Here is a 25,228-nt window from a genome sequence, read left to right on the forward strand (position 1 = left end):
TTCATACGTCCATACGCACATTACTGAGTATGCCTTGTGACGGTTTCTCGGAGGTCTGCAATGATCATCGTGCTGTGGACAGCCAGGAACATGCAATTGATACTGAACAGCATCGCGATATCGCCTGTGCCCAGTATAAGTGAATGACCCCGAAGTTGCAGAGATGACCTTTCTGCATTCCTGTTCAGACTTTGGCAGTGCAATCGGGCACCTCGCATGCATCCGTGACTGCTCCTCTGGGGGTGTTGCGCAAGCATTCGTGCTTTTCTTCTTTGCCACGTTCGACAAGAGCGTTGTTAGAAATGCCTAGGATGTCCCTCGGTAGTGTACACATTGCCGGTGGAAAGTAATGCCATTTCAGCATTGCTGAACGGGTTCGTTAAGCAGTGAGCCACGCCAGGGAGGTGATTGAGAGAAGGCGGCTAGCACCGTGTCTATAAACAAACCTAACCAATGATACGCCGATACTCCAAAGCATGTCATGCTTAAATCAAGTGTTGATGAGGAGATAGTCTGGAATTTTTCCCCTAGTACTGACATATCATTTGACTCAACATGAATAAGTGTGAGTGCACATCCTGCATATGTGCATAGATGGTATTTGAAAAGTTACAGCACGGAAAATGGGGACTTCAAGGGTAGAAAACACAGGACAAGCGCTGACTCTCAACTAAAGTTTAATGACAGCAAACAGGCAAATATAAGTGAACAAGCAACAACCAAACATTAAAACCACAAGGCACTCTCCCCGTTTTCCGCGCTGTAATTTTTCAAATATGTATCACCAACTCGCCCGCCTTGCTATTGTATTGCATAGATGGTGACTGCGGGAGTGGAATATGTACTATTATAAGTGACTGTGCGCAATGCGGGGCAGGTCCGACAGGTCTTTTGGTCATTATTAACATATAAGTGACGCTACGGTGGAGCAATTGCTGGCCGACAAGCAAGGCTAATCCCACCGGTAGCATACAACAAGTCCACTAACATCGTGAGCAAGAACTTTTATGCTGATTAATAAAAATATTACTCGTGCAAGGATGGCCGTTTATGGGCTCGCTTATTTTTGCGGGCATCACTCAGCTTTTGTTAAGTACTGCATCTTTGCTGGAGTGAAGCAGGCATGTTTTTCTGCTCTTATTCCTTGTAGGGTCATATCCAGAAGACACTTTTCTGCTTTAATGGGAATGTTGCATTCCTGCGTCTGTTTTACATAAAGAAACTGCTCCTGTGGCATGTGAGCCTGGACAGTTAAGTTTCTTTTTTTTCATCTGGAAAAGCTTTCAAGCTGAAACTGTGCTTTGTGTTTATGTGTAGATTTTAGGCATTGAAATTTGATATTTTAAGGCAAAAGCCTTGGCTCATGGGTGTCCGCAAGGCCTGTTCGCAGGAAACGTGTGCACGAAATGTCCGCCCCACCTGTCAATCAAAAAAATATAAAAAAATGTATGAAAGGCAAAATAAAAATAAGTGGGGGAAATAAAAATATAAAATATTACAAAATAGAAATAAAACGGCAATGAAAAAAAGAAAAATATAAAAATTGAAGAAAATAAAAAGAATAAAAACGAAGGGAGAAAGGACATGGAAAGGCTTTTTGCTTTCGCTTTTCCGCTCATAAGCAGACTAAGTGTAAATAATTTTTTTTGTTATACATTTTCAGCAATTTGGTTTTGTTTCAGAGACAACAACTTGCAACTTTTGTTCTCCATAAGAATTGATTCTATGGCTCTTTTTGGCCATGTTGGTGTTTGTCCAACCCCAAAAGGCGTATTTGTTGCCAAGAAAAAATGGATTTGATCATTTGAGCCACTCAATTCAAACTCGTGTCATCTGCGCTGAAACAGAAAGATGTTCCAAATGTTGCCAAATGTTGTATCGAATTATAAATTACACTGCAGAACCTAATATTTTTGCTTGAAATGCATTTTATAAGAAAGCACATGACTCATATGACTGTGTCTATGTTATGAATCTTGTTGAAAAATAATAACCAACAGAAATGGCACACTTTTTCCATCACAAGTAAAGAATAAGGCAGGTGTGCTTTTAGCAGAAGCAGTGATGATGCATTTTTGTCTGCAATATTGTGTGCATTGATTTCTGTGTGTGGATATTATTGATGGTTTTTGCATACAGTGTGCAGTCTAGGTGGGCTTGTCAAAGCAGTTAGAGCACCGTGTAGAGTGTACAATCTCTGGTCATGCAGGCCCTTGGAAAAAATGCTTTCAAGGAACAGTCTCCACATATGCCAGAGCCATTGCAAACATCATGCCTTCAGAGACACTTGCCACAAATTTCGTCCACTGGAGCAGATGTTACAGTACAACTTGTTTCATTCATTTCTGTGTTCAAAAGGTGAGCTATGGAATGTTAGGCATAGATTTTTTGCGTCAGCCACTCCCATGGATTCTAACTTTTTATGGTACTACATAGTTGCTAACAGTTTTTTGAACTTAGAATTGGGAGCTGAAAGAATTGTACTGTGTGGTTACATAGATTTCTTGATGCTGGTAAATGAAGTTTAATCTGTTTTGTGTTGCATAGATCCTCAGGCATAGACATACATATGTCCGAAAATTACTGAGGAAGATAGCTACAATTTCTTGATTCATGAATTGATTCATGATTTCATGAAAGTGTGTATCTGTCAACTTGCAGCAAATGTCTATTTTTTTAATGCACCATAAAGTTTCAATGGCATTAATATTTGTTTATTACGCCCCTCTGTATAACTCAGCTATGATGTGCTGGTAAAGTGTTAAAACCACTGCAGCCATGTGAAGAGCCTCTTAACAACGTAAAAAAGAGAGAAATAATGAGTTTGGTCTTTACAATGTCGAAGCAGCAACTAGTCTATAAATTGCTCTGTAGTTGATGGCTCTGGAATATTTTAGGCTTCCTAAGCGGTTTTAATTGCACTTGATATCACCTTGCACTGGTTATAGTGCCTGCCTCATGTGAAGGAGCGACTGCTTTCAAATGTTTGAAAACAACCACTGGTTACATATAAAAAAAAGTCTGTTCAGGGCTGAAATTGCACATGGTGTGCTGCCTATTCGTAATGAACAACTCAGAGGGTCAGTGAGGCTATTTTTTTATTTGTTTGTTTTTTCACTTGCAAGCCAACAGCACAGCAGCCTACAAGGACGGTGCACATTACAAGAAGAGCACTACAATGCACAAAGAAGACCACTATGATACACACAGGAAGTTAAATGACACAGTGGAAATAGTGCGCGAAAGAAGTAAAGATTGCAATGAAAACGTAATAATAGTGGCAGCCACCTCCAGTTATGTGCTGATAGATAGAAAAAGCATCAATGCACTACAAGAAAAATCATAATAACAAATAAGATAAATAAATGTCACAATCTGTATACTTGTAGTAGCACAGACATAGAAGTCTGTTGATGAGATTACAATGGCCAGTGTGTCTTCGTTAAAAGACAGCTTGTTTCCTCAGGCTTGTATTCGATGGCTGCCTGTCCGGATCCAACAATTCTTAGCACCTTTCGCTACATCGGAGGCATGACCGCCACCTTGGTCAGCTCATCCACAGCCACTGGGGACTGAGGGCCGAGGGTTAACTCACAAATCCACAAAGGCGGCGGTGGCAGCCAAGTACAGTATTAATGGCCAATTCCTGTTCTGTGGAGGGAGCATGCTTATATAGCTCTTCACTTAGTGAGCATTTTTTTCATGGTTGCATCTCACTTATTTCCTATTTTTTGGTAGCGCAGAGAAAAGCAGGATATTGCTTTTCTTTACAAGCTGCTCCACGGTACCACTGATTGTCCCGAAATGCTATCAGATATTTTTATAAAAGTTCCCACGAGAAACTTAACTTGTCAGTGTTTAATGCAAGAATCTTATCCAGTGAGGCTAGCCTAATTGTTCTGTTTGAACAATATCGGGCAGTGAATGGGACTTCACAGTGCTTAACAATGTTATAAGGACTGATGCAATGCATACACTAAATAACAGGTACATAAGGAGGTGGTTGTCATTATAATCAAGATTAATAAAAAGCGAAAGTTGAAGATACTGCGAGCCTATGCACCAGCACCCAGTCAAACTGGCAAGGTGGTTAAAAGGAGCTGTAAAGATGCCATATCAGTGATGAATAAAATAGGGAAATAGAGGTTTATAAACAAATAGTATGTAAACCTAAGCTGTAACTTTCGAGCCTTATACTATGCCTTATACTTAGCCTTATACTTGGAGCCGTGGAAAGAAAAATGATAGGTGTAACATTAATAAACCGGTAGCAGGCAGAGTGGGTGAGAGAACAAGTGCGTGTTAAATGACATCCTAGTCGAAATCAAGAGGAAGAAATGGGCTTGGGCAGGGCATGTACTGCAAAGGCAAGGTAACCACTGCCCCTTAAAGGTAATGGAGTGGATTCCAAGAGAAGGCAAGCGTAGCAGGGGGCGGCAGAAAGTTAGTTGGGCGGATGAGATTAGGAAGTTTGCAGGCATAGGGTGGGCGCAGCTGGGAAAGGACAGGGTTAATTGGAGAGACATGGGAAAGGCATTTGCCCTGGAGTGGGTGTAGTCAGACTGATGATGATGATCATGATACTAGAGAATCGTAGCGCAGGTTAACCTCTCTGCCTTAAATTAAGTAAGAATGCACTACACTGTACTGATGGGCAACTTCGAAGTCAAAGTATGGAAGTTGGAAAGAAACATGCAAAAAAGAAATAAACATAAAAGAGACTGAGTGGGGAGACAAATAATGAAATAGACTTCACAATGAATGCCCTTCATGGCACCATGCAGGATGTAGAAGAACTAGAGGAGGTGAGGTGTAGTGACTGTACAGTTGTGACGTCTAGAATCAGCCTGGATTGAATAAATTGTGGAGGAAAGTTGTCATGAAGAGGGTAAATGTGATGGCCTTCCCAGCATAATTCCGCAGTGCTCAGTTGAAGTGGGAGGTACGCTAGCTAGGTAGAATATTGGCAAGCTCTCCAAGGAAACAAGGTGCATCATACTATGAAGTGGTAACGCATGAAAGTCTCAGACCTCTCAGATAAGGTAGAATATGCAGAACCATCAAAATTTATAAGTGCAAGGTAGTTATGCAAAGTAAAAAATTGTACTAACATGAAGAGAACTCAGCAAGCACTAAAGCATCCAGAAAGCCTGAAAGGTGCAAAGACTAGAATAGGCGTGTGCAGAGATACATGTTTGTAGAAGGGACAAAGGCAATAGTGTCGTGAGAAATTTAAATATAGTAGGCAAGGCAGGAGAAAAATTCTGTGTAGCCTGCTGATGATGGTGCTGAATGTAATATATACATTGATATCTGTGTTTCACCTCGATGAGAAAGATAGCTGATGCTGCCTAGTTTTGAACCATGGACTTTTGTTTTTCCAGCTAATCTCTTTAGCTGCTCCACTACTTTGATGGACCATGAATATGCTGAAAGGTCGCAGCTCTGAAGCTTCTATAGCTAACTTGGGCTTGTACTCAGTGTTAACATTTCTTTTACGGTAAATATGCTATGATCATAACAGTTAAGGTAATATGAGACACTTGTGGTTCTGCTCATGAATGCAACCTAAAGGAGCCACCATTCAGACTCTTGTCTGCACAACCCACATTGTCCTTTGAATTTGAAAGGACAAAGGCTAGCATTAAAGAGGTGAACCTTACGAATTACTTGCTCTTACTGTTATCATCATTCTATTTCCAATGCTTAAAACTATTTTCATTATATGTTTTGTACATATTTCATTTCCTAATACAGGCAGCAAACAGGCTTGGAATGAGGAGGAGTGCCATATCCTGCCTAGTTCAACATAGAATCTGTGGAGTCCCAAGACAAAGCCATACCTATCAGAATGATGCAGCTGCAAGTGCTTTTACAGCTTATGGCTGTGATTTGCAGGGTGTGTGCTTAAGATGGTTAAGAACCATCTTTTATCATATTAGTATCATTTTATTTCGACAGATCCCGCCATTTAGAGTTACAGCAAAACCGCGTTGATACATTCCCAGTTCGTACTATTTACCAGTTTGTACGCTCAGAGTCACGGACATTAAAAATCTCCCATACAGTTTCACTGTTTTTTTTTTTGTTTTTTTTTTTCTGGTGAATATGTTAGCGGATAACATGCTTTTCCGGCTTCTGTGTTTCATATTTTGACAAATTGTGGTCGCATAATACATTTCTTTACCAACCCGCACACGTGCAAACATATAAGTGCACCAAACATGAGGGCATGCGACATGAAAAGCTGAAATGCAGCGGCAATCATCCACCCTGGTGGCTTCTCTGCGGTTCCTTAGTGCGAGGAGGCGAAGCACCACCACCACTGCCACCACCACCACCACCGCTGCCGCCGCCAACAACAACAAAAATAAAAACGTTGCGCTAGCACTCAAGAGAGCCGTTTTTGCGGGGACGCGACATAAATTATAAACTCCAGCGACACACATGCATACGAGCGGGCCGGGTCTGGGAAATGCTGCTCAAAAATTGCAAACTCCTAACCAACTCTTAGGAAGCCGCAAACGACAGCGTTAAAAGTCACTTAGCTCTCCTTCGCAACTCCACAAGCACAAATTGAAAAGGATGTATCTGTAAAGCTGTTTGCCGATGACTGTGTTGTTTTCAATGACATAATAAGTGATTATAACTATACTTGTCACTACAAAAAAACCATAGTAGCAATCACAGAACGGTGAGTGTTCTTGGGTGTGGATAATAACAAAGATAAAACCATATTGTTACAAATTACAAGGAAAAAAGTTCCCAGGCAACGTAGTTATATACCTTACAGCCTTTCTATTTTAGAAGTGGAGAGCTATAAATACTTATGAGTAACCCTCACTAACAAACTTACTTGGTCCTCACATCTGCTCTAATGTCTCCTCAATCCGCAATGAAAAAATTATGGTTTATTAAAAGAAAACTTAGAAATTCTCCCATCAGCACTAGAATCACGGAATACAAGTCTTGTATTAGGTCCCGACTTGAATGTGCAGGAGCAGTCTGAGATCCACATAATTAAAAAGACAGTGCTGAACTGGAGCGTGTACAGCGAAAACCAGTTCATTTTATTTATGATAAATATAGAAGGACAGATTCTTCAAGTGCATTAATTCTAAAGAATAATTTACAGTCCTTAGCAGTAAGAAGAAAAGTTACAGGTCTAGCATTACTTCAAAGTTTCATTTCAGGAGACCTGAAGCCATATCTTCCCGATTTTGCGAAATTGGGGACAAAGCTTGGCAAAGTAAAATGGATACGGTCTGTAAAGAAAATTACATCCCTAGGGGTGTTTTTTTTCCTATAACTCGCACCATTGCACTCCCAATGTGGCTGGAAAGTATCTGCCACACTCCTACAGTGAATTGTTAAGAGTTGTACTGATCTTCTCAATTGTGTGAAATTCGCTAGCACTACAATAACTACAATTTTTTTGAGAAGCACTCCTTCGCCGATTCTTTACCCCCCCCCCCCCCCCAGCCAGGTCATGCACCCTGTCACATGACATGGCGTGTGATTCTGAATCATACTCGGGGGTTTGCCGGGCTGGTGGGGTGCCAGTGCCAGCTGCGCAACAGTCAGCATGTGGAACGTTTCCACTGCTCTGTGGTTGGCGCGTCGAGTCATCTGACATGGGGCATAAACTAGCTGGGGAAGGCGGATAGAGAAGCGGCGAAGGAGCGCTTTTTAAAAAGAAAGATGCTCCGAGACGGATGCATGCGACTCGACTCTTTGGCCATGTCTGACGTCATACCTCACTCACATTGGTTGACTATGCTGTGACGTCATAAGCTATGACCAATCCTGAATTAGTGTGGCAGCGCGTACGGCTTCTCCGAACGTCAGCTCTACAAGCTAAAAGCTAAAACGCTGTGGTTAGGGTGCTTGGCTACTTATCCAGAGTACCCGAGCTCGATTCTGACCGCGGCGGCCGCGTTTCGATGGAGGCGAAAAGGAAAGGTGCCCAGGCGGTCCAAATTATTCCGCAGCCCTCCACTACGGCACCTCTTTCTTGACTCAGTCCCTCTTTTATCTCATCGCTTAGGCCTTACGGCGCGCGGTTCAGGTGTCCGCCGAGATGTAAGACAGATACTGCGCTATTTCCTATCCCAAAAACCAATTTTCAATTTTTTTCGAGTGATGTTGCGGTGGCTTACCCGCAGTACTAAGGTGCAAAGGGGCGAAGCATCCGAAATTGACGCGAAAGAGATTTTTGTTACCTTCGTCGTTGCCGCCGACGGACCGGATGCGTTACGAAGTTCCTTCCGAGCTTAAGACAGCGAAAATGCGGACTGGATTCTGCGAGCGCTAGAAAAGGATATGTTCAGATCCTGTGCCAAGAAATTCTGACATTTTTGTGAAGTGAATTTGTCAATAAATGTTTTTGTACATCTTTCAACAGCCAAATTAAAAAAAAATTAGGTGCTTTGGATCATGTTTTCCCGAATAATATGTTTTTCTTGCAGTTTTTTTTACGTATCAATGAGTTTTTACTGTATTGCATAGGGAGTAGGATATCAATATTTTTCTCATGAATGATAAATTATTACTTCTTTCTTCCCATCTAGACGAGCAGTGATGTCTCGAGGAAGGCCATTTCAGTCAGCAGCTTTGCTGCGGAAAGAAGATGCTGCAAGAATATTTTGCAGGAACATATGGGAGCAACTGGGAAGGAATGGGATATACGGTGAAATCTGTTGGCTGGCAGAACAAGATATGGTACATAATGAGGTGAGCTGTGGAAAAACATATGAAATAAGCAAAAGATATGGTGATGGACAGCGAGATTCACAGGCCAGATTATTTTCTTTGTTAAGGGATGCTGCCATCACATAGAATATTATGAGTCTATGAACTTAGTAGCGTGGCGTTGAAGGGACTGTAATACATTGACTGGATACATACTTGATGACGGTTCTTCATTGCATGTGCATATTCGAGTCTGGATTATATGAGTGTCTGGTATATGCAAGTACTTTGCTTGCTGTGGAGCATTACGTAGGTGGACGTTTTTAGTATCCTATTATTTCATGTGAGGAGGATATGATGCGTGTGTGTGCCATATGACCAAGTAGTGCACCAGCTGGCAGTGCGAGGAGATGTTATCAATCGAGGAAGCACTAAAAAGCAACTTGAGGAGGCAATGACCTAAAACTGCTTTAAGAGGTAGGCTTAATTAAGGTTCATCACCCAGTAATCGTCATTCTGCTCATGGTAAATGTCATCTTTAGGGATGGTTATATACATCAACTGGTGTACTCTTATAGGTATTCACACACGTGCGCACGCAACGCACTGACCAGTCCCTATATATAGCCTTCATAGATAATGAGAAAGCATTCGACTGAGTCGAAACCCGAGCCAGCAGTCATGCAGGCATTATGGAATCAGGGTGTAGATGAGCCTTACGTAAAACAACCGGAAGATATCTATAAGGGCTGCACAGCCACCGTAGTCCTCCATAAAACCCGCAATAAAATTTTAATAAGGAAGGGTGTCAGACAAGGAGACACGACCTCACCAATGCTGTTCATCACCTATTTACAGGAGGTGTTGAGAGGCCTGGTTTGGGAACAGATGAGGACAAGAGTTAATCGAGAATACCTTAGTAATCTGCGATTTGCTGATAACCTAACCTTGCTAAATCACTCAGGGGATGAACTGCAAAGCACGATCAGTTGCTTAGAGCAGAACGATTGATCTAAAAATTAACATGCAGGAAACGAGAGTAATGTTGTACAGTTTCGGAAGTGAACAGCAGTTTACGATTGTTAGCGAGGTGCTGGAAGTGGTAAGGGAATACATGTAATTAGGGCACTTAGTGACCACAGATCCAGATCACATGAGTGAACTTACTAGAATAAGAATGGGTGGAATTCATTTGGCTGGCTGTCTCAGACCATGAATGGAAGTTTTCCAATATCCCTCCCCCGCAGGGGGGCGCCTGCAGCTTGCAGGCGTCGCGACGGTGAGTGGCGATACCGCGGGTTCCCGAGCATCCGCAGGGACATCCCCGCAAGGGGATGATGGTGAACTGTGCATCACCACGGACCCGAGCACCCGCGCCTCGCCGTGCGTGGCATCGCCGTGTCCGGGGAAAAGGGGATCCTGGTGGTTGAGCCGATGCCGAGCGTTTGGACCCTTAAGGCCCCTTGGCGGAGGCAACACACCACTTTGGCCCCAGCTTCCTGCAGACGGCACCTCCGGCCTGACACGACCGGGAAAAATCCTCCTCTCCATCTTTCACTTTCCTATCTCTGTCTCACAACTCTCCTATATCCTACTCACTCCTTGGTTTTTCCTGTTTTCCTGGCGGCGAGGGTTAACCTTGTGTGACCAACTACCCTGAGTTGAGTTATATTTGGTTATAGTTGAGGTGTACAGCTGGCGTGGGCAGGACTTGCTTTCAAGTTCCTGTCCCGTCCCCTTGTTGGACTCCGTGGTGGGTTGCTGGCACCATGACCGAATAACAAAATTTTCTTTATGGCTCCCCCCCTTTCAAAACCTGATCGCTCTCTGAAAAGAGGGCGGAACGAAGCAACAGACTTTTTCCCGAAAAAGAAAACAACCTTCCCAAAGTTCCATGTCATACATAGTACAGTAGAAGGAAAGCAGGCAAGAATACTATCCCCCTTTCTTGTGTCAAAGTGCCTAACAGATGCACTGGGCCCCGGATATAAGCTATCGAAAATGGCCAGTGGCGACTTATTACTAGAAATCCGTGACCATACCCAAAACTCCAAGATCTCAGACATTCTCTCTATTGGAGACATCCCAGTCTCCATAACAGCCCACAGATCCCTCAATACCGTCCGTGGTGTCATCTCAGAAAACGACTTCATTCATCTAACAGAAAAAGAAATGCTAGAAGGTCTCAGCGACCAAAATGTCACATATGTCTATCGAATTAAATTCCGCAAAGACAACAAGGAAATAGATACTAAACACCTGGTACTCACATTCAGCACAAGCACATTACCTGAAACTATCGAAGTCAGATACCTTAAAGTTAATGTCAGGCACTACATTCCTAACCCACGCAGATGCTTCAACTGTCAGAGATTCGGACACGGCTCTCAGAGTTGCCGCGGCCGCAAAACCTGTGCGAAATGCGCTTCTAAGGACCACAATTCAGAGGAATGTGACGCAGCACTGCGCTGCGCAAATTGCAAAGGAGACCACGCTGCGTACTCCAGGGCGTGTCCGTCCTGGAAAAGGAGAAAGAAATTATCACCATAAAGACCAAAGAAAACATTTCATTTAAAGAATCCAGGAGGCGTTTTGCACTAACCAACACATTCTCGTTCACAGCGAAACCAAACTTCGCTGATGTGGTGCGCAGGGGCGTAGCACCACACAGCACTCTGGCACCTGCCGAGGCCACTTCCACCGAGCCTATGGCAGGGCCATCCACGCCCCAGGCAGGGTCAGCGAAAGCTGCCCTGCCATTGTCACAGCAGGGAGCTCCGGTCCATGGGTCGGCATCCCGCAGGACTTCCCCCCGTCAGGGGAGGCCTGAAACTAACACAACCGCGGCTGCGCGGTCCTCTAGCACCTTTGGCGAGGTGATGGATACAACTCCCAGTCCGCCCGCATTGCAGCGGCGGAACAGCTCTCTTGAGCGAAAAAAAGACAGACCCCTCATAACGGGCCCTGAGCATAAGTAAACGCCTTAGCGTTCTCACCCCAAAAATAAACATGGCTTTCTTAATTCAGTGGAATTGTCGATGAATTATGCGGAACTACAGCGACGTAACACATATTTTAGGGTCAATGTTACCCACAGTTTTATGTCTTCAGGAAACCAATCTTGGTCCACAACATGTGCATATCCTTAAACATTATAACATTTTTAGACGCGATCGCGAGCAGGCAAATCGACTCTCGGGAGGCGTCGCGATTGTCCTTCAAAGCGGCGTCCCTGCTCAAGAAATCAAACTTTACACAAAATTTGAGGCAGTTGCAGTTAGCGTCGTTACCTACAAAACAATAACAATTTGCTCTTTATATCTCCCCCCACACATCACATTAACAATACAAGATTTAGAAGACCTGATCAATGAATTGCCGGAGCCATATCTGGTAGTTGGCGATTTTAACGCTCACTCCCCGTTTTGGGGAAGCGAACGCTGTGACTCTAGGGGCAAAACAATCGAAGATTTTCTCCTCTCGAATAATGTCTGTCTTTTAAACACAGGAAAGGCCACATATTGTTGCCCAAGCTCAGCAAAACTGAGCTTCCTTGATTTAGCTTTCACATCACCGTCGCTTTTTAACGATTTTAAATGGGATGTTTTAAATGATCCTCTGGGAAGTGATCACCTGCCCACTGTCATCAGGCTCTCGTCTTCCACTCCAGTCATCCCCACAAGACCACAGCGCTGGAAATTTCACCTCACCGACTGGTCACTTTTTACAGAAAGTGCCACTCTAGATAAAGAATTTTCTGAAGACCTCAGCATAGATGAAATTAATGAAAGATTTACTACATGCATAATATCTGCTGCAACACTCGCTATACCACAAACAACAGGACTCGTACAGAAGAAACACAAAGTATGGTGGACAGAAGAATGTACATTTGCAAAAAAACAGCAAAATAAAGCATGGGGCACCCTGCGTCGGTATCCCACTGCAGAGAACTTACTCACTTTTAAGAGGGCCAAGGCAAGAGCGCGGTACGTGCGCAGGAATGCTGAGAAAACCTCCTGGCAGAAATATGTGTCCTCTATAAATAGTTCAATACCATCAAAGAAAATGTGGGACAAAGTTCGTAAATTCACTGGTGACCATACTTCCTTCACACTTCCGCTTTTGACAACACCCGGTACACAAACATCGTTGGAAGAACAGGCCAATTTATTGGGCGAGCACTTTGCTGAAGTCTCAAGGTCATCCCACTACACAAACACATTCCAGAAACACAAAGCTATAGCTGAAAAACAAAAACTTCCATTCGGAGCAGGCATGCAGGAAGACTACAACCAGCCTATTACGCTCCAGGAATTAAATAGGGTATTATATTCCGGTAAAAAGACAGCACCAGGCCCAGACAATGTGCATTACAATATGCTTGCCCATCTCTCTGAAACTGCCGTACAGGCACTGTTAAAATTCTTCAATAAAATATGGATGACTGGCAGAATACCTGAGGAGTGGAAGAAAGCGGGTTTTCTGAAACCCGGAAAACCACCAAGTCCTGACAATTACAGACCAATAGCCCTCACCAGCTGCATTGCTAAATATTTTGAAAGTGTAATAAATATTAGACTCACCTTTGTACTCGAATCTCGGCAACTATTAGATGTATATCAATGTGGATTCAGAAAAGCATGCTCAACCACCGATCACATTGTCCGCCTAGAGAACACCATACGGGAGGCGTTCATCCACAAGCAGCAGTGTATCGGGGTCTTCTTCGACATGGAGAAGGCATACGATACCACGTGGAAGTTCGGCATCCTCCGCGACCTAGCAGAGCTAGGTATCCGAGGCAGGATGCTGAACTGCTTGAACGACTTCCTGGCTAACCGCACATTTAGGGTCCGCCTAGGAACAACTCTCTCCATGACTTTCACCCAAGAGAATGGCGTACCCCAAGGTTGCATTCTAAGCACGACACTCTTCGTAGTAAAAATGAATTCGTTAGCCAAAGTAATACCCAAGTCCATAATGTATTCGGTTTATGTAGATGGCCTAGAGATAGCATGCACTTCCTCCAGCATATCGTCCTGCGAGAGACAAATACAAATCACACTAAATAAACTAACTGCTTGGGCAGAGATAAATGGGTTCAAGTTCTCTCCTCAAAAAACAGTAGCTGTTCTGTTCTCATTGCGACGAGGCCTACAATTCAATCCCAACCTATACTTGAATCAAGCAACACTACCAATTAAACAAGAATATAAATTTTTAGGACTCACTTTTGACAAGAAACTCACATTTCTACCACACCTTAACAACCTTAAAAAGAAAGCATCCCAAGCCCTCAATGTATTAAAGGTGCTCTCGCGAAAACGGTGGGGGTCCGATAGAACATGCCTATTACACATCTATCGCTCTCTGGTACGCTCCAAGCTGGACTATGGGTGCATAGTATACGGTTCAGCAAGAGCATCCTACTTGAAACGACTGGACCCTGTTCATAATCTTGGTCTGCGACTATCAACTGGAGCATATAGAACATCCCCGGTAAACAGTCTTTACATTGAAGCTAATGAGCCTGCACTAGAGGATAGAAGAGTCACACTGACATCCGCATACGTCCTAAAAACCCGTTCTCTTCCTAAACATCTCTGCCATCCCATTGTTACCAAGTGCCCATCCAAAAGATTATTCAACAATAAACCACAATCCATCCGGCCACTAATAATGCGCTTTGAAGATAAATGTGAAGAGTTAGGAGTACTGGATGGCCTGCCGAATATTGCACAAAAATATGAAAATTTACCACCATGGTACAGCCTGCCTTCAGTGTGCGACTTCACACTGACACACTTACATAAAAAGGAAATGCCACATCAGCTCATACTACAAGAATTCTTTGAACTGCAAGAAAAATATGACACCTTCACTGAATTTTACACTGATGGGTCAAAAACAGAAAGTCATGTTGGAAGTGCAGTAATTCAAGAAAAAAATGAAAAAATGATACGACTGCCACAGTATGCATCGGTTTTTACTGCCGAGAGTTATGCAGTCTTTGTAGCCGTAGACCAAATAGTAAAAGAAAACATTAAAAATATCGTCATTTACACCGATTCACTGAGTATGCTCAAAGCGCTGCACTGTAGAAACGCTGCTGAACCCATTATAGGAAACATCATACATAACATAATTAAAATAAAAAAACAAAAACATAACATTATATTCTGCTGGGTGCCCAGCCATGTTGGAATTGTCGGTAATGAGAGAGCAGATGCATGCGCAGCACAAGCTCGAATTGATCAAATAAAACAAGATAACATACCACACAGGGATTTTTTGAAATTAGTGCACAGTAAACTCAGAATTAAGTGGCAGGCTGCATGGGAAGAACAGGCAAACAACAAACTGCATTCTATAAAGCCCGTTTTAGGAGAATGGAAATCATGTAGACATCAAGAACGTTTCACTGAAGTTATTTTATGTCGGCTACGCATTGGGCACACACACCTTACACACAACTTCTTACTGACAAAACAAGACAAACCTCTCTGCGAAATGTGCGGCGATGTACTCACTGTAAACCACATTTTAATTTCATGTACAAAACTGGAACAACTGAGGAAAAAATATTTTACAACACTCTACAATGAATACATCCCATTGCACCCCAAGTTGCTTTTAGGTGATCAAGCACTGGTTGATCTTTCAAGTATTTTTAAGTTTCTTAATGAAGCCAATGTTTTAAACAAACTCTAGTTATAAAAAGTGTAACATTTAACAAAAACCTAACCTTGTGTTTGGCGCATCATAGCCATAGTTGCTTTTGCGCCATTAAAATCAATATAACTAACTAACTAACCAATATCCCTCAAGAGAAAAGAATATATAACAGCTGTATCTTACCATTACTTACAGGGCAGAAACATGGAGGGTGATGAAAAGGGTTCAACTTTAATTGCGGACAACACAGTGAACTATAGAAAGGAAATGGTAGGTGTAACATTAAGAGACAGGGTGAGGGCAGAGTGGGTCAGGAAACAAACGCTGGTTAATGACATTCCTAGTTGAAATCAAGAAAAAGAAATGGACCTGAGCAGGGCATGTAATGCGAAGGCAAAATAACCGATGGACATTAAGAGTAACGGACTGGATACCAGGAGAAGTCAAGCATAGCAGAGGGCGGCAGGAAGTTTGTTTGACAAATGAGATTAAGAAGTTTGCGGGGATAAGGTGGCCGTAGCTGGCATAGGACAGGCTGACTCAGAGAGGTATGGGAGAGGCCTTTGTCCAGCAGTGTTAGAACAGACATGTGTAGAACAAATGTTAGAACAGACATGTGCAGGTAGGCCATTAATATATATTAAAGAAGGGGACATAGCGGTGAACATTTTTTTTTGGCCTTCATTGAACTGTTGCACCCACAACCACAGAATATTAACGTTCATGGTGCACTTGCGTCACACGGCTCAGTCGATGACGAATTTCACTTGGTACCATTCACACAAGGGGAAAAAACGTTCTTTGAGCAAGAAAGTTATGTTTTAGAGTATCTAAAATACTTATGGCATGAGACAAGATCAGATGATTTTTATATACTAGACAGTGTTGCCGTCTGGCTGACCTAAGTGTAATCAATGGCTGCATCTTTTCAAACACACTGCAAGATGGCAACTACTTCTATTTTGGAGAAAAAAGAATTTAATAGACCTCGAAGTTGAATACGCTTGATAATTGGGCGTTCAAGCCGCCAGAAGAACGCTGCTTGGGTATTTCCGTTATGGCTGGTTTATTGGTTTATTGGGGTTTAATGTCCCAAAGCGACTCAGGCTATGAGAGATGCCGTAGTGAAGGGCTCCGGAAATTTCGACCACCTAGGGTTCTTTAACGTGCACTGACATCGCACAGCACACGGGCCTCTAGAATTTCGCCCCCATCGAAATTCGACCGCCGCGGTTGGGATCGAACCCGCGTCTTTCGGGCCAGCAGCCGAGCGCCATAACCACTCAGCCACCGCGGCGGCTCCAAATTTCAGTTATAGACGTTATGCCAGATGTGGAGAAAGTGACCACCAACATGGAAGTTGCATATTTTAGTTGTTAGTGTTGGAAGGTCTGGATTAGTCCCTAACATGTGAGAGATTTACTTTAAGTGAACAGCCGGAACCCTTTCTGCACCTTCTGGACCATGCGTGAAATACCTTCAACAATACTCTGAAGACTTTAATGAATACTGCTTTGAGTTTATTGCCCATCAGATTTCTTCCATTTTAAAGTAAGGTATTCTTAGTCTTAATGAGAATTTCACAATTAGGAAATGTTTATGTTTTGGTGTGTCATGACCAAAATGGCTAAGCAGACACATTTATATCTTTTGGTTTGATAGAGATATTTGAGTCTGTAACAATATTGGTGAGTGACTGTACATTCTGACTCAGAACAATGTCTTTGATAGGGTATGGTGCGGAAAACTATTATATATCAGGTTATCATGACATGAACGGTTTTCTCTGTCATCAATAGAAGCTTCAAAATTACGAATCTGAGTTACTGTTTGGACAGCCTTATTTTGCAGTGTTTCAAGTTGGACTCGTGTGGATATAAAGCTTTGAATGGGTCTCAAGTTCACTTACTTGCTTTGTTCAAAAATAGTCTTGTTGGTAATGGTTAGTTGAGACTTCAGGCTTTGTATTTCAGCAAGTAGTATTGAAAGACTTAGGTTTAGTTTTTGTAGTTCATGACTAAAGTGCTGAGCTTGTTTCAACATCACTTGGCAGCTGCAATGACAGTACCTGCATGGCATGAATACACCTAACAACAGTTACACAACACCCTAGGTCATCTGCTGAGCTTAAAAGTATTCAGAGACTTTCTCGTGAGAAAAACTAAGGGCTTAATAACCTGTGTGATATGTAGAAATGGGTTAGCAAAGTTTGTGGTGCAGCCACCAAAGCCACAAACTATTGTTTCTTATGGTTACTGCTATTTAGCTGGCATATCTTTTGGTGCTAATTGAAGATGGGCCCACTAAGATGGCTTTAATGATTATGATGATTCTGGATTTTTATTGCACAAGGGCGTCTGTGGCCAAAGAGCGCCATGGCACAAGGTATTTTTAATCACTCAGTGTGGGGTCAAAGACCCATTTCCCAAGCATTTCACCCCTGATTAGCCGAGCACCAGGCCAGGGGAAAGCTTGCACCCATTGTATCACCGGTGGGTCTTTGGCGGCACTGGGGATCGAACCCCGCACCTCCCGCATGCAAGGCGGATGCTCAGACCACTTGGCCACTGCTGCGGAAGGGATGGCGTTAATAATGTGCTGTTCTACATTCAGTGGCATTGGGCATGCTAGGTTGTTGCAGTGCATTGAAATCCAGGATGCCATGGAATGTCAAAGGGGCTTGCCTCTGTTCTGATGACGAGTGAAGTGATTAGTGTAGCTAGAAAGAAAGCACAGGCAAAGGCCACATGTTCATGGCTATTTCACAAACTGAGACTGAGAAAGCTTGGAGACTAATGAGCAGCTTGAATTTAGATTACAGAAAAAGCAGAAGCTATGAAAAGGAAAATGCGGGTTACAGTTAAGAGACAGGATTAAAACAGCGGATCTGAGAACAAACTCGACTTAATGGTGTCCTAGCAGAAGTTAAGAGTTGGAAATGAGCTTAAGAAGGACATGTAATGTGGACGAGGATGGTCTTTTAGTATGATATAAGGTAAGAGAAACAGGTGGCGGTAGCAGAAAGTCGGGTGGGTAAATGAGAGAGGGAATTTGCTAGGATAGTATTGCTGTGGCTGATGCTGGACAGAGCCAATTGGAAGTGAATAAGAGAAGCATTTGTTTTGCAGTAGATGCTTGCTTGCTGATGACTACATGTGCATGTCTCACCACTGTTAAGGTTAGTTGCTTCAAGAACTCTTGCGGAATGAGGGCCTTGCTCTTCGTTGCAAGCAGTGATGTGTGAGCAGCAGAAATTTCTTGTGCACTTAATGCATAATAAAAGCCACACATTCTATGTCTAAAAAGTAAGAAAAGTTTGTTGAATTATGCATGTTGCTTGTGCATCTACGTGAACAGCTATCGCCAAACTAACTAGATTCTCCAGATTTAGGGAAAAAGGTACCTGAAATAAAGGGCAGTCTCTGTCCCAGTTTGTTATTGTGTTCATTGTGTCACTGCCTGTTCAAAATGAATTACTCTACTTCTGAATGCTGTACAAAGTGCATGAGCCTCAGATTGAGTTGGTACATGCGAAGTAGCACCTATGAAAAGTAGCTATTTGCTGTTGGAAACAACATTCTGCCATATTTTCTGAATGCAAGAAAGCGTTTTCTCTTGGGTGAGTTAAGTAGCTTTCTTTTTCTCTCCATGAATGAGGATTTTTGCCTCAGCAAGAATGGCTGTCTGCTTCCTTATAGTCGGGTGCACCTGACCCTTATCATGGGAGGGTGCCTGAGAAGAGCCTTTGGGAGAATACTTGCAGCCACTCTTGAATACTACATAATATGGCTTGTTCACTGCCTTTCTCATGTGTGCAGCCTGATTTTCATGGAAGCGGTCTGCCAAGATTACATATACTACCTTGGCTCCCAAAAGCAATTTACTCTTGGAACAAAAGGAACAATAACGCTTTTTTCCAGTTTTTTATTTTTGAGTGGTGTTTATTGCTTCATGTCATGAATAGGGACGATTATACTAAATGGAAAAGGTTTTCTGATCTAATGAAGTCCAGAAGAGACCAATGATGGGGTCCCTGTATCTAAACAGAATAGGATGATACGCTTTTCAACAAAAGACCTATTGTTTCCAGATGCCTGATTCTCATTGGCTTCAGTGCTGGGCAGACTAACGACAGTTTTCAATTATTCTTACTCTATGCTGCCTGTGCTGGTTTATTGGTTTGTGAGTTGCTGTTCTGCCTTTGTGATGTCTTGTACTGAAAATCTGTGTCTCATAAATCTCTCTAATTCTTGTAACGTTATATAGGTTTCTGTCGAGACCATTCGCATGTGATGCAGAGAGGAGGTAACCAATGGTCCCTAAGGGTAAAGAGGTGGATTTCTAGAGAAGGCAACCATGAGTGGGACAGAAGAAAATACCTTGTGTCATGGCACTCTTTGTCCACAGACGCCTTTGTGCCAATAAAATCCATCATCATCAGGAAGTTTGCTTGGCCAAAGGGGGTCACAGCTGGATCAGGACAACCTTAATTGGAAATCAATGGGAGGAGCCTTTGTCCTGCAGTGGACATAAGTACGCTGATGACGATGAGAGGCCTTTCCAAAAAGCACTCCCAACTAGAGCACTGTACGGGCTCAGGCTCACCCGAAAGCCCGGGCCGGACTCGGGCCTGTATACTGACGGGCTGGCTTGAGCCAGGCTCAGGCTTGTGTAGTGAGCACGTACTTTCTCTTAGCGCCCGCTTCTTATGCTCTCATGTGGTTAACAAACTGCAGGCCAAGACAATATTGTAGCTATTTTTTTACTTTTTCCAGAATATGAATTTGTTAATCTTCAGTAATATCATGTGATAGGTTGAGCATCCAAAAAAATGAAAATGATGCAGAAAACAATAATTCAGGCTAAACAGCATATATAGCACTCTTTACAAAGATGAAGTTCTGATGCACCGAAAGGCACAAACACAGTACTTTCGCTTGCCACCTTCTTAGCTTCGCGAAATCGTTAACCATGAAGCATAAGTACGGCGTCCACGCACAAAATAAAGTGGAATGAAGAAGATGAACCAGCCCCGAAGCCAATGACGACGAAGCGCTCGTGCCGCCGGTTGAATGCTCGTGCTGGATGGAACACTGCCGCTTGTGTCTGGTCTCTCGGCTCTCTGCCTCGTAGATTGCCTGTGCCAAGGTCTTCGTAGCCGGCGCTTCCATCGTGCTAATAAACCGCTCTACATTTGGTGGAGGTTGCTGTGTTCCCCTTTTCACCATCACCGTGGACCTTCGCAGCCGCACCATCCCAATGTCCACTACCAAGGCTAGTCAACAGCCCGCCGCCGCGTCGCAACCAGTCATCTGCTCCGGTGCCGTCCGGCAGCGCGACCCCGCTGTCTTCAGTGGTCATAGCAACCAGGACGTGGAAAATTGGCTGGAATCATACGAACGGGTGAGCCGCCACAACAACTGGGATGACCGCGTCAAGCTTACCAACGTCATCTTCTACCTCAGCGATGTCGCGAACCTCTGGTTCCGCAACCACGAGGCCGACATTCCCACTTGGGCCGTTCTAAAGAGCACCCTTGCGGAGGTTTTCGGCCGTCCTGCAGTGCGGAAACTGCGCGCTGAGCAAAGCCTGCGCGTCCGAGCTCAGCACACGGATGAGACTTTCACCAGCTACATTGAAGACGTAGTAGACCTCTGCAAGCGTGTTGATCCGGCTATGTCCGAGGCTGACAAGATCAAACACATCATGAAGGGTATCGATGACGATGCTTTTCAGCTGTTGTTAGCGAAGAGTCCCACCACCATTACCTCGGTGTATACCCTTTGCCAGAGTTTCGACGAGTTGCGCAAGCAACGTTTTTGCGCTCGTCGGCCTCCTCCGCCTGCCGACTCCATCTCCGGCCTGGCCATCAATCCAGATCTACTTGTTACCATCAAAGACTTTGTGCGGGACGAGGTCGGCCGGCAGCTCTCGCTCCTATCTCGCCAACATCAGACACCGACCCCCCTCAGCTCTGAGATCCGGCACGCCATCACGCAGGCGGTCGCTGACGCCCTCCCTCCTCTTCCACAACCAGCCCCCTTGGATCCCCAGGTCGGCCTTCCCCCGACCCCACCACCGCCTGTTGCTGCTCCGTTGAGCTACGGTCCTCCAGTTGAAGTGCCGCCTGCCCCCACTCCCGTGCCTCTCACGTATGCCGAGGCTGTCGCGCGACCACCGCGACCGCAGACTTATACGTATGTTCCTCAAGTGGTGCCTGCGCCTGCTGCTCCACGGACCCGCTTCACGCCCCCTACCTACAACCCTTGGCGCACGGCTGACAATCGACCGATATGCTACGCCTGCGGTCTTCCGGGCCACGTCGCGCGCCTCTGTTGACGTACTCTGCATGCGCCTGTCCACCCTCTGCCAGACTACCCTGATGCAGACCGTACCTTTCGCCCACGTTTCGGACCACAACCTCAGGAGACCTCTCCTGACCGCGAGCACGGTCGCCAGCCCTACGTTTCCCACCGCTCGCCTTCGCCTCGCCGCCGCTCATTGTCGCCCATGACGCGTCGCAACGTCCGCGCCGATTCGGAAAACTAGCAGCAGCAGTTCTGGGGGCACGAACTGCGCACTCATCGCCCTGCTTAAGTACTCGCCTTTCCCCGCCGAACCTTCTTGACGTTTTTGTCGACGGAGTCAAGACACTTGCGCTTGTGGATACTGGGGCCACCGTTTCTGTTATTCACGAAAACTTCTGCCGCTCGCTTCGCAAAGTTACAACCCCATCTTCTGGACTCTCACTCCGTACCGCCAGCGCCGATACCGTTCATCCCTCTGCCGCTTGCACAGCACGCGTCATCATCGCCGATGTTTTGTATGTTGTCGAATTTTTAGTCCTCCGTGCCAGCTCCCATGACGTCATCCTTGGATGGGATTTTCTCTCCCTGCACAGTGCCGTCATTGACTGTGCCCGTGCGCACGTCGTCTTCTCTCCACTCTGCGATGCGCTCCTCGACGAGCCTCCGATTCGTTGTGCTGCTAAGCTTGTTGTCGCCGAGGACACTGACATTCCCCCTGACAGTGCCGTGCTTGTCCCTGTTTGCGCCGCCTCAGTTTTTGACGCCACCGTTCTCTTCATGCCTTCCCCTGTACTTGCCTCTCGCCGACACCTATGTTTTCCCTTCGCCGTCATCGACATTCACCACGGTGCTGCCGCCATCCTCGTCTCTAACACCTCATTCTCCGCGCTCTCCCTGCTCCGTGGCGAGTGCCTCGGCCATTTTGAAACCGCTGCTTTGATCTCTTCCTTCGACACTGATGTAACCTCCTCCAGTGTCGAAGTCGCTGCCCTCACCCCACGTGGTGCTGCTCCGGCTTTGTCATCGGACATTTTCTACCGCTGCATTGACCGCGCTCTCGATGCTGCTCACCGCGCGCAGCTCCTTGCCCTGCTCAACCAGTTTCGCTCATAGTTTGACCACCAGTCGACTTCTTTGGGCCGTGCGACCACTGTCGAGCACCACATTGACACCGGAACCCATGCTCCTCTCCGTCAGCGCCCCTACCGTGTGTCGCCTCCCGAGCGCCGCGTCATAACTGAGCAAGTTGACGACATGCTACAACGCAGCATTATTCAACCTTCCGCCAGTCCTTGGTCGTCCCCAGTCGTCCTGGTTAAAAAGAAGGATGGCTCGATACGACTTTGCGTGGACGATCGCCGGCTCAACAAAATTACGCGCAAAGACATCTACCCGCTACCACGTATTGACGACGCCCTTGACTGCTTGCAAGACGCCGAGTTCTTCTCCTCCCTGGATCTCCGTTCTGGCTATTGGCAAGTCCCGATGGCTGAGTCCGACTGTCCTAAAATGGCGTTCGTCACCCCTGACGGACTCTATGAGTTCAACGTGATGCCATTCGGCCTCTGTAACGCTCCCGCAACGTTTGAACGAATGATGGACAACATCTTGCGCGGCCTGAAGTGGACTGTTTGTCTCTGCTATTTAGATGATGTTGTCGTGTTTTCGCCCGATTTTCCGACGCATCTCAAGCGCTTGCGCCAGATGCTGAGCTGCCTCACCAATGCTGGCCTTCAACTTAATCTCAAAAAATGTCATTTTGGTACCTGGCAGCTGACAATACTCGGCCACCTCGTCTCCAAAGACGGCGTCCTGCCCGATACTGACAAACTCCGTGCTGTCGCTGACTTCCCTAAACCGACTTCTACAAAACAAGTGCGCCGATTTGTGGGTCTCTGCTCCTATTTTCGGCGATTTGTTCCCAATTTCGCCTTCATCGTCGCGCCCCTGACGAAACTTCTTAACGGTCCCGCCGACCTGTCTACGTGGGACTCGGCCTGCGACGACGCTTTTGCTGCGCTCCGTCGTTTTCTCACCTCACCACCTATCCTTCGACACTACGACCCCAGTGCCCCTACTGAAGTGCACACCGACGCAAGCGGAATCAGTCTCGGGGCTGTCCTTGCCCAGCGCAAGCCCGAATTTCCTGAACACCTCGTTGCATACGCCAGCCGTGCCCTCACCAAGGCTGAGTCGAACTACACCGTGACGGAAAAGGAGTGTCTCGCCGTAGTGTGGGCTCTAACAAAATTCCGCCCATACTTATATGGCTGCCCGTTCACCGTCGTCACCGATCATCACGCTTTGTGCTGGTTGGCTTCACTCAAAGATCCCTCAGGGGGCCTAGGCCGCTGGGCCCTCCGTCTTCAGGAATTCGATATCACCGTAGTTTACCGATCGGGCCGCAAGCACTCCGACACCTTGTCCCGCTCCCCACTGCCCTCTCCTGCGCCCTCTTCGCCAATATCTGTATCCCTACTCGCAGCGCTCACTACCATGGACATGCCCCATCAACAACGCCAAGATTCATGGATTTCATCGTTGCTCGACGTACTTCATTCACCCTCTATACCCTCTACGGCCTCCTTCCCTCGAGCACTTCGTCGCCAGGCTTCCCATTTTGCCCTTCGCGACGGTCTTCTGTACCGGCGCAACTATCGTCCAGATGGCCGCAAGTGGCTTCTCGTGATTCCCCGACATCTCCGTACTGACATTTGTGAACACCACCATGCTGATCCTCAGAGCGCTCACGCTGGCTCGCTGAAAACGTACGAGCGACTACGCCAGAGGTACTATTGTCGGGGCATGTACAACTTCGTTCGTCGCTACGTTCGCTCCTGCACGGCCTGTCAGCAGCGGAAGTCGACACCTCGCCCTTCGACTGCCCCGTTACAGCCAATACCGTGTCCGGCTCGCCCTTTTGATCGTGTGGGCATCGACCTATATGGGCCACTTCCCTTCACGACCGCTGGGAATCGCTGGATCATAGTCGCCGTGGACCACCTCACTCGGTATGCTGAGACCGCTGCCCTACCTGCGGCTACTGCTCGCGATGTAGCCTTCTTCCTTCTTCATCACTTTGTCCTGCGTCACGGCGCTCCTCGCGAACTTCTCAGTGACCGCGGCCGTGTTTTCTTGTCTGAAGTTCTTCACGAGCTTCTCGCTGCGTGCCACACAGTCCACCGCACCACTACTGCTTACCACCCTCAAACCAACGGCCTCACCGAACGCTTCAACCGTACTCTTGGGGACATGATCGCCATGTACATTCACTCCGACAGCTCCAATTGGGATCAGGTTCTTCCGTTCGTCACCTATGCATATAACACCGCCTCTCAAGCAACCACCGGCTTTTCCCCATTCTTTCTTTTATTCGATCGCGAACCTTCTTGTATGTTGGATACAATCCTTCCTACAACCCCGACAGCTCGGAATATGCTTCCCTCTCTGACATCACCCGCCATGCTGAGCAGTGCCGCCAGTTGGCTCGCTCCTTCACCTCCGAACGTCAAGGTCTCCGTGCCCATGCTTCCGATCAAGACACGCCCGCG

At 45.7% G+C, this 25,228-nt stretch overlaps 2 protein-coding genes across 2 annotated transcripts in view; both read left to right on the top strand.

The window, feature by feature from the left end:
- Positions 1-8,695, top strand: part of LOC144136743 (uncharacterized) — a 9,874-nt gene extending 1,179 nt beyond the window's left edge. Inside the window, exons 2-4 of the mRNA XM_077669329.1 lie at positions 2,210-2,358; positions 5,758-5,899; positions 8,571-8,695. Coding sequence (XP_077525455.1) covers positions 2,210-2,358; positions 5,758-5,899; positions 8,571-8,581 — 302 coding nt within the window. The 3' untranslated portion in view covers positions 8,582-8,695. The remainder of the gene's footprint in view (positions 1-2,209; positions 2,359-5,757; positions 5,900-8,570) is intronic.
- Positions 1-25,228, top strand: part of LOC144114625 (uncharacterized) — an 89,270-nt gene that overhangs the window by 50,632 nt on the left and 13,410 nt on the right. The gene's annotated exons all lie outside the window — the stretch shown is intronic.

Source organism: Amblyomma americanum, chromosome 1 (assembly GCF_052857255.1).
Source record: "Amblyomma americanum isolate KBUSLIRL-KWMA chromosome 1, ASM5285725v1, whole genome shotgun sequence".
NCBI lineage: Eukaryota > Metazoa > Arthropoda > Arachnida > Ixodida > Ixodidae > Amblyomma > Amblyomma americanum.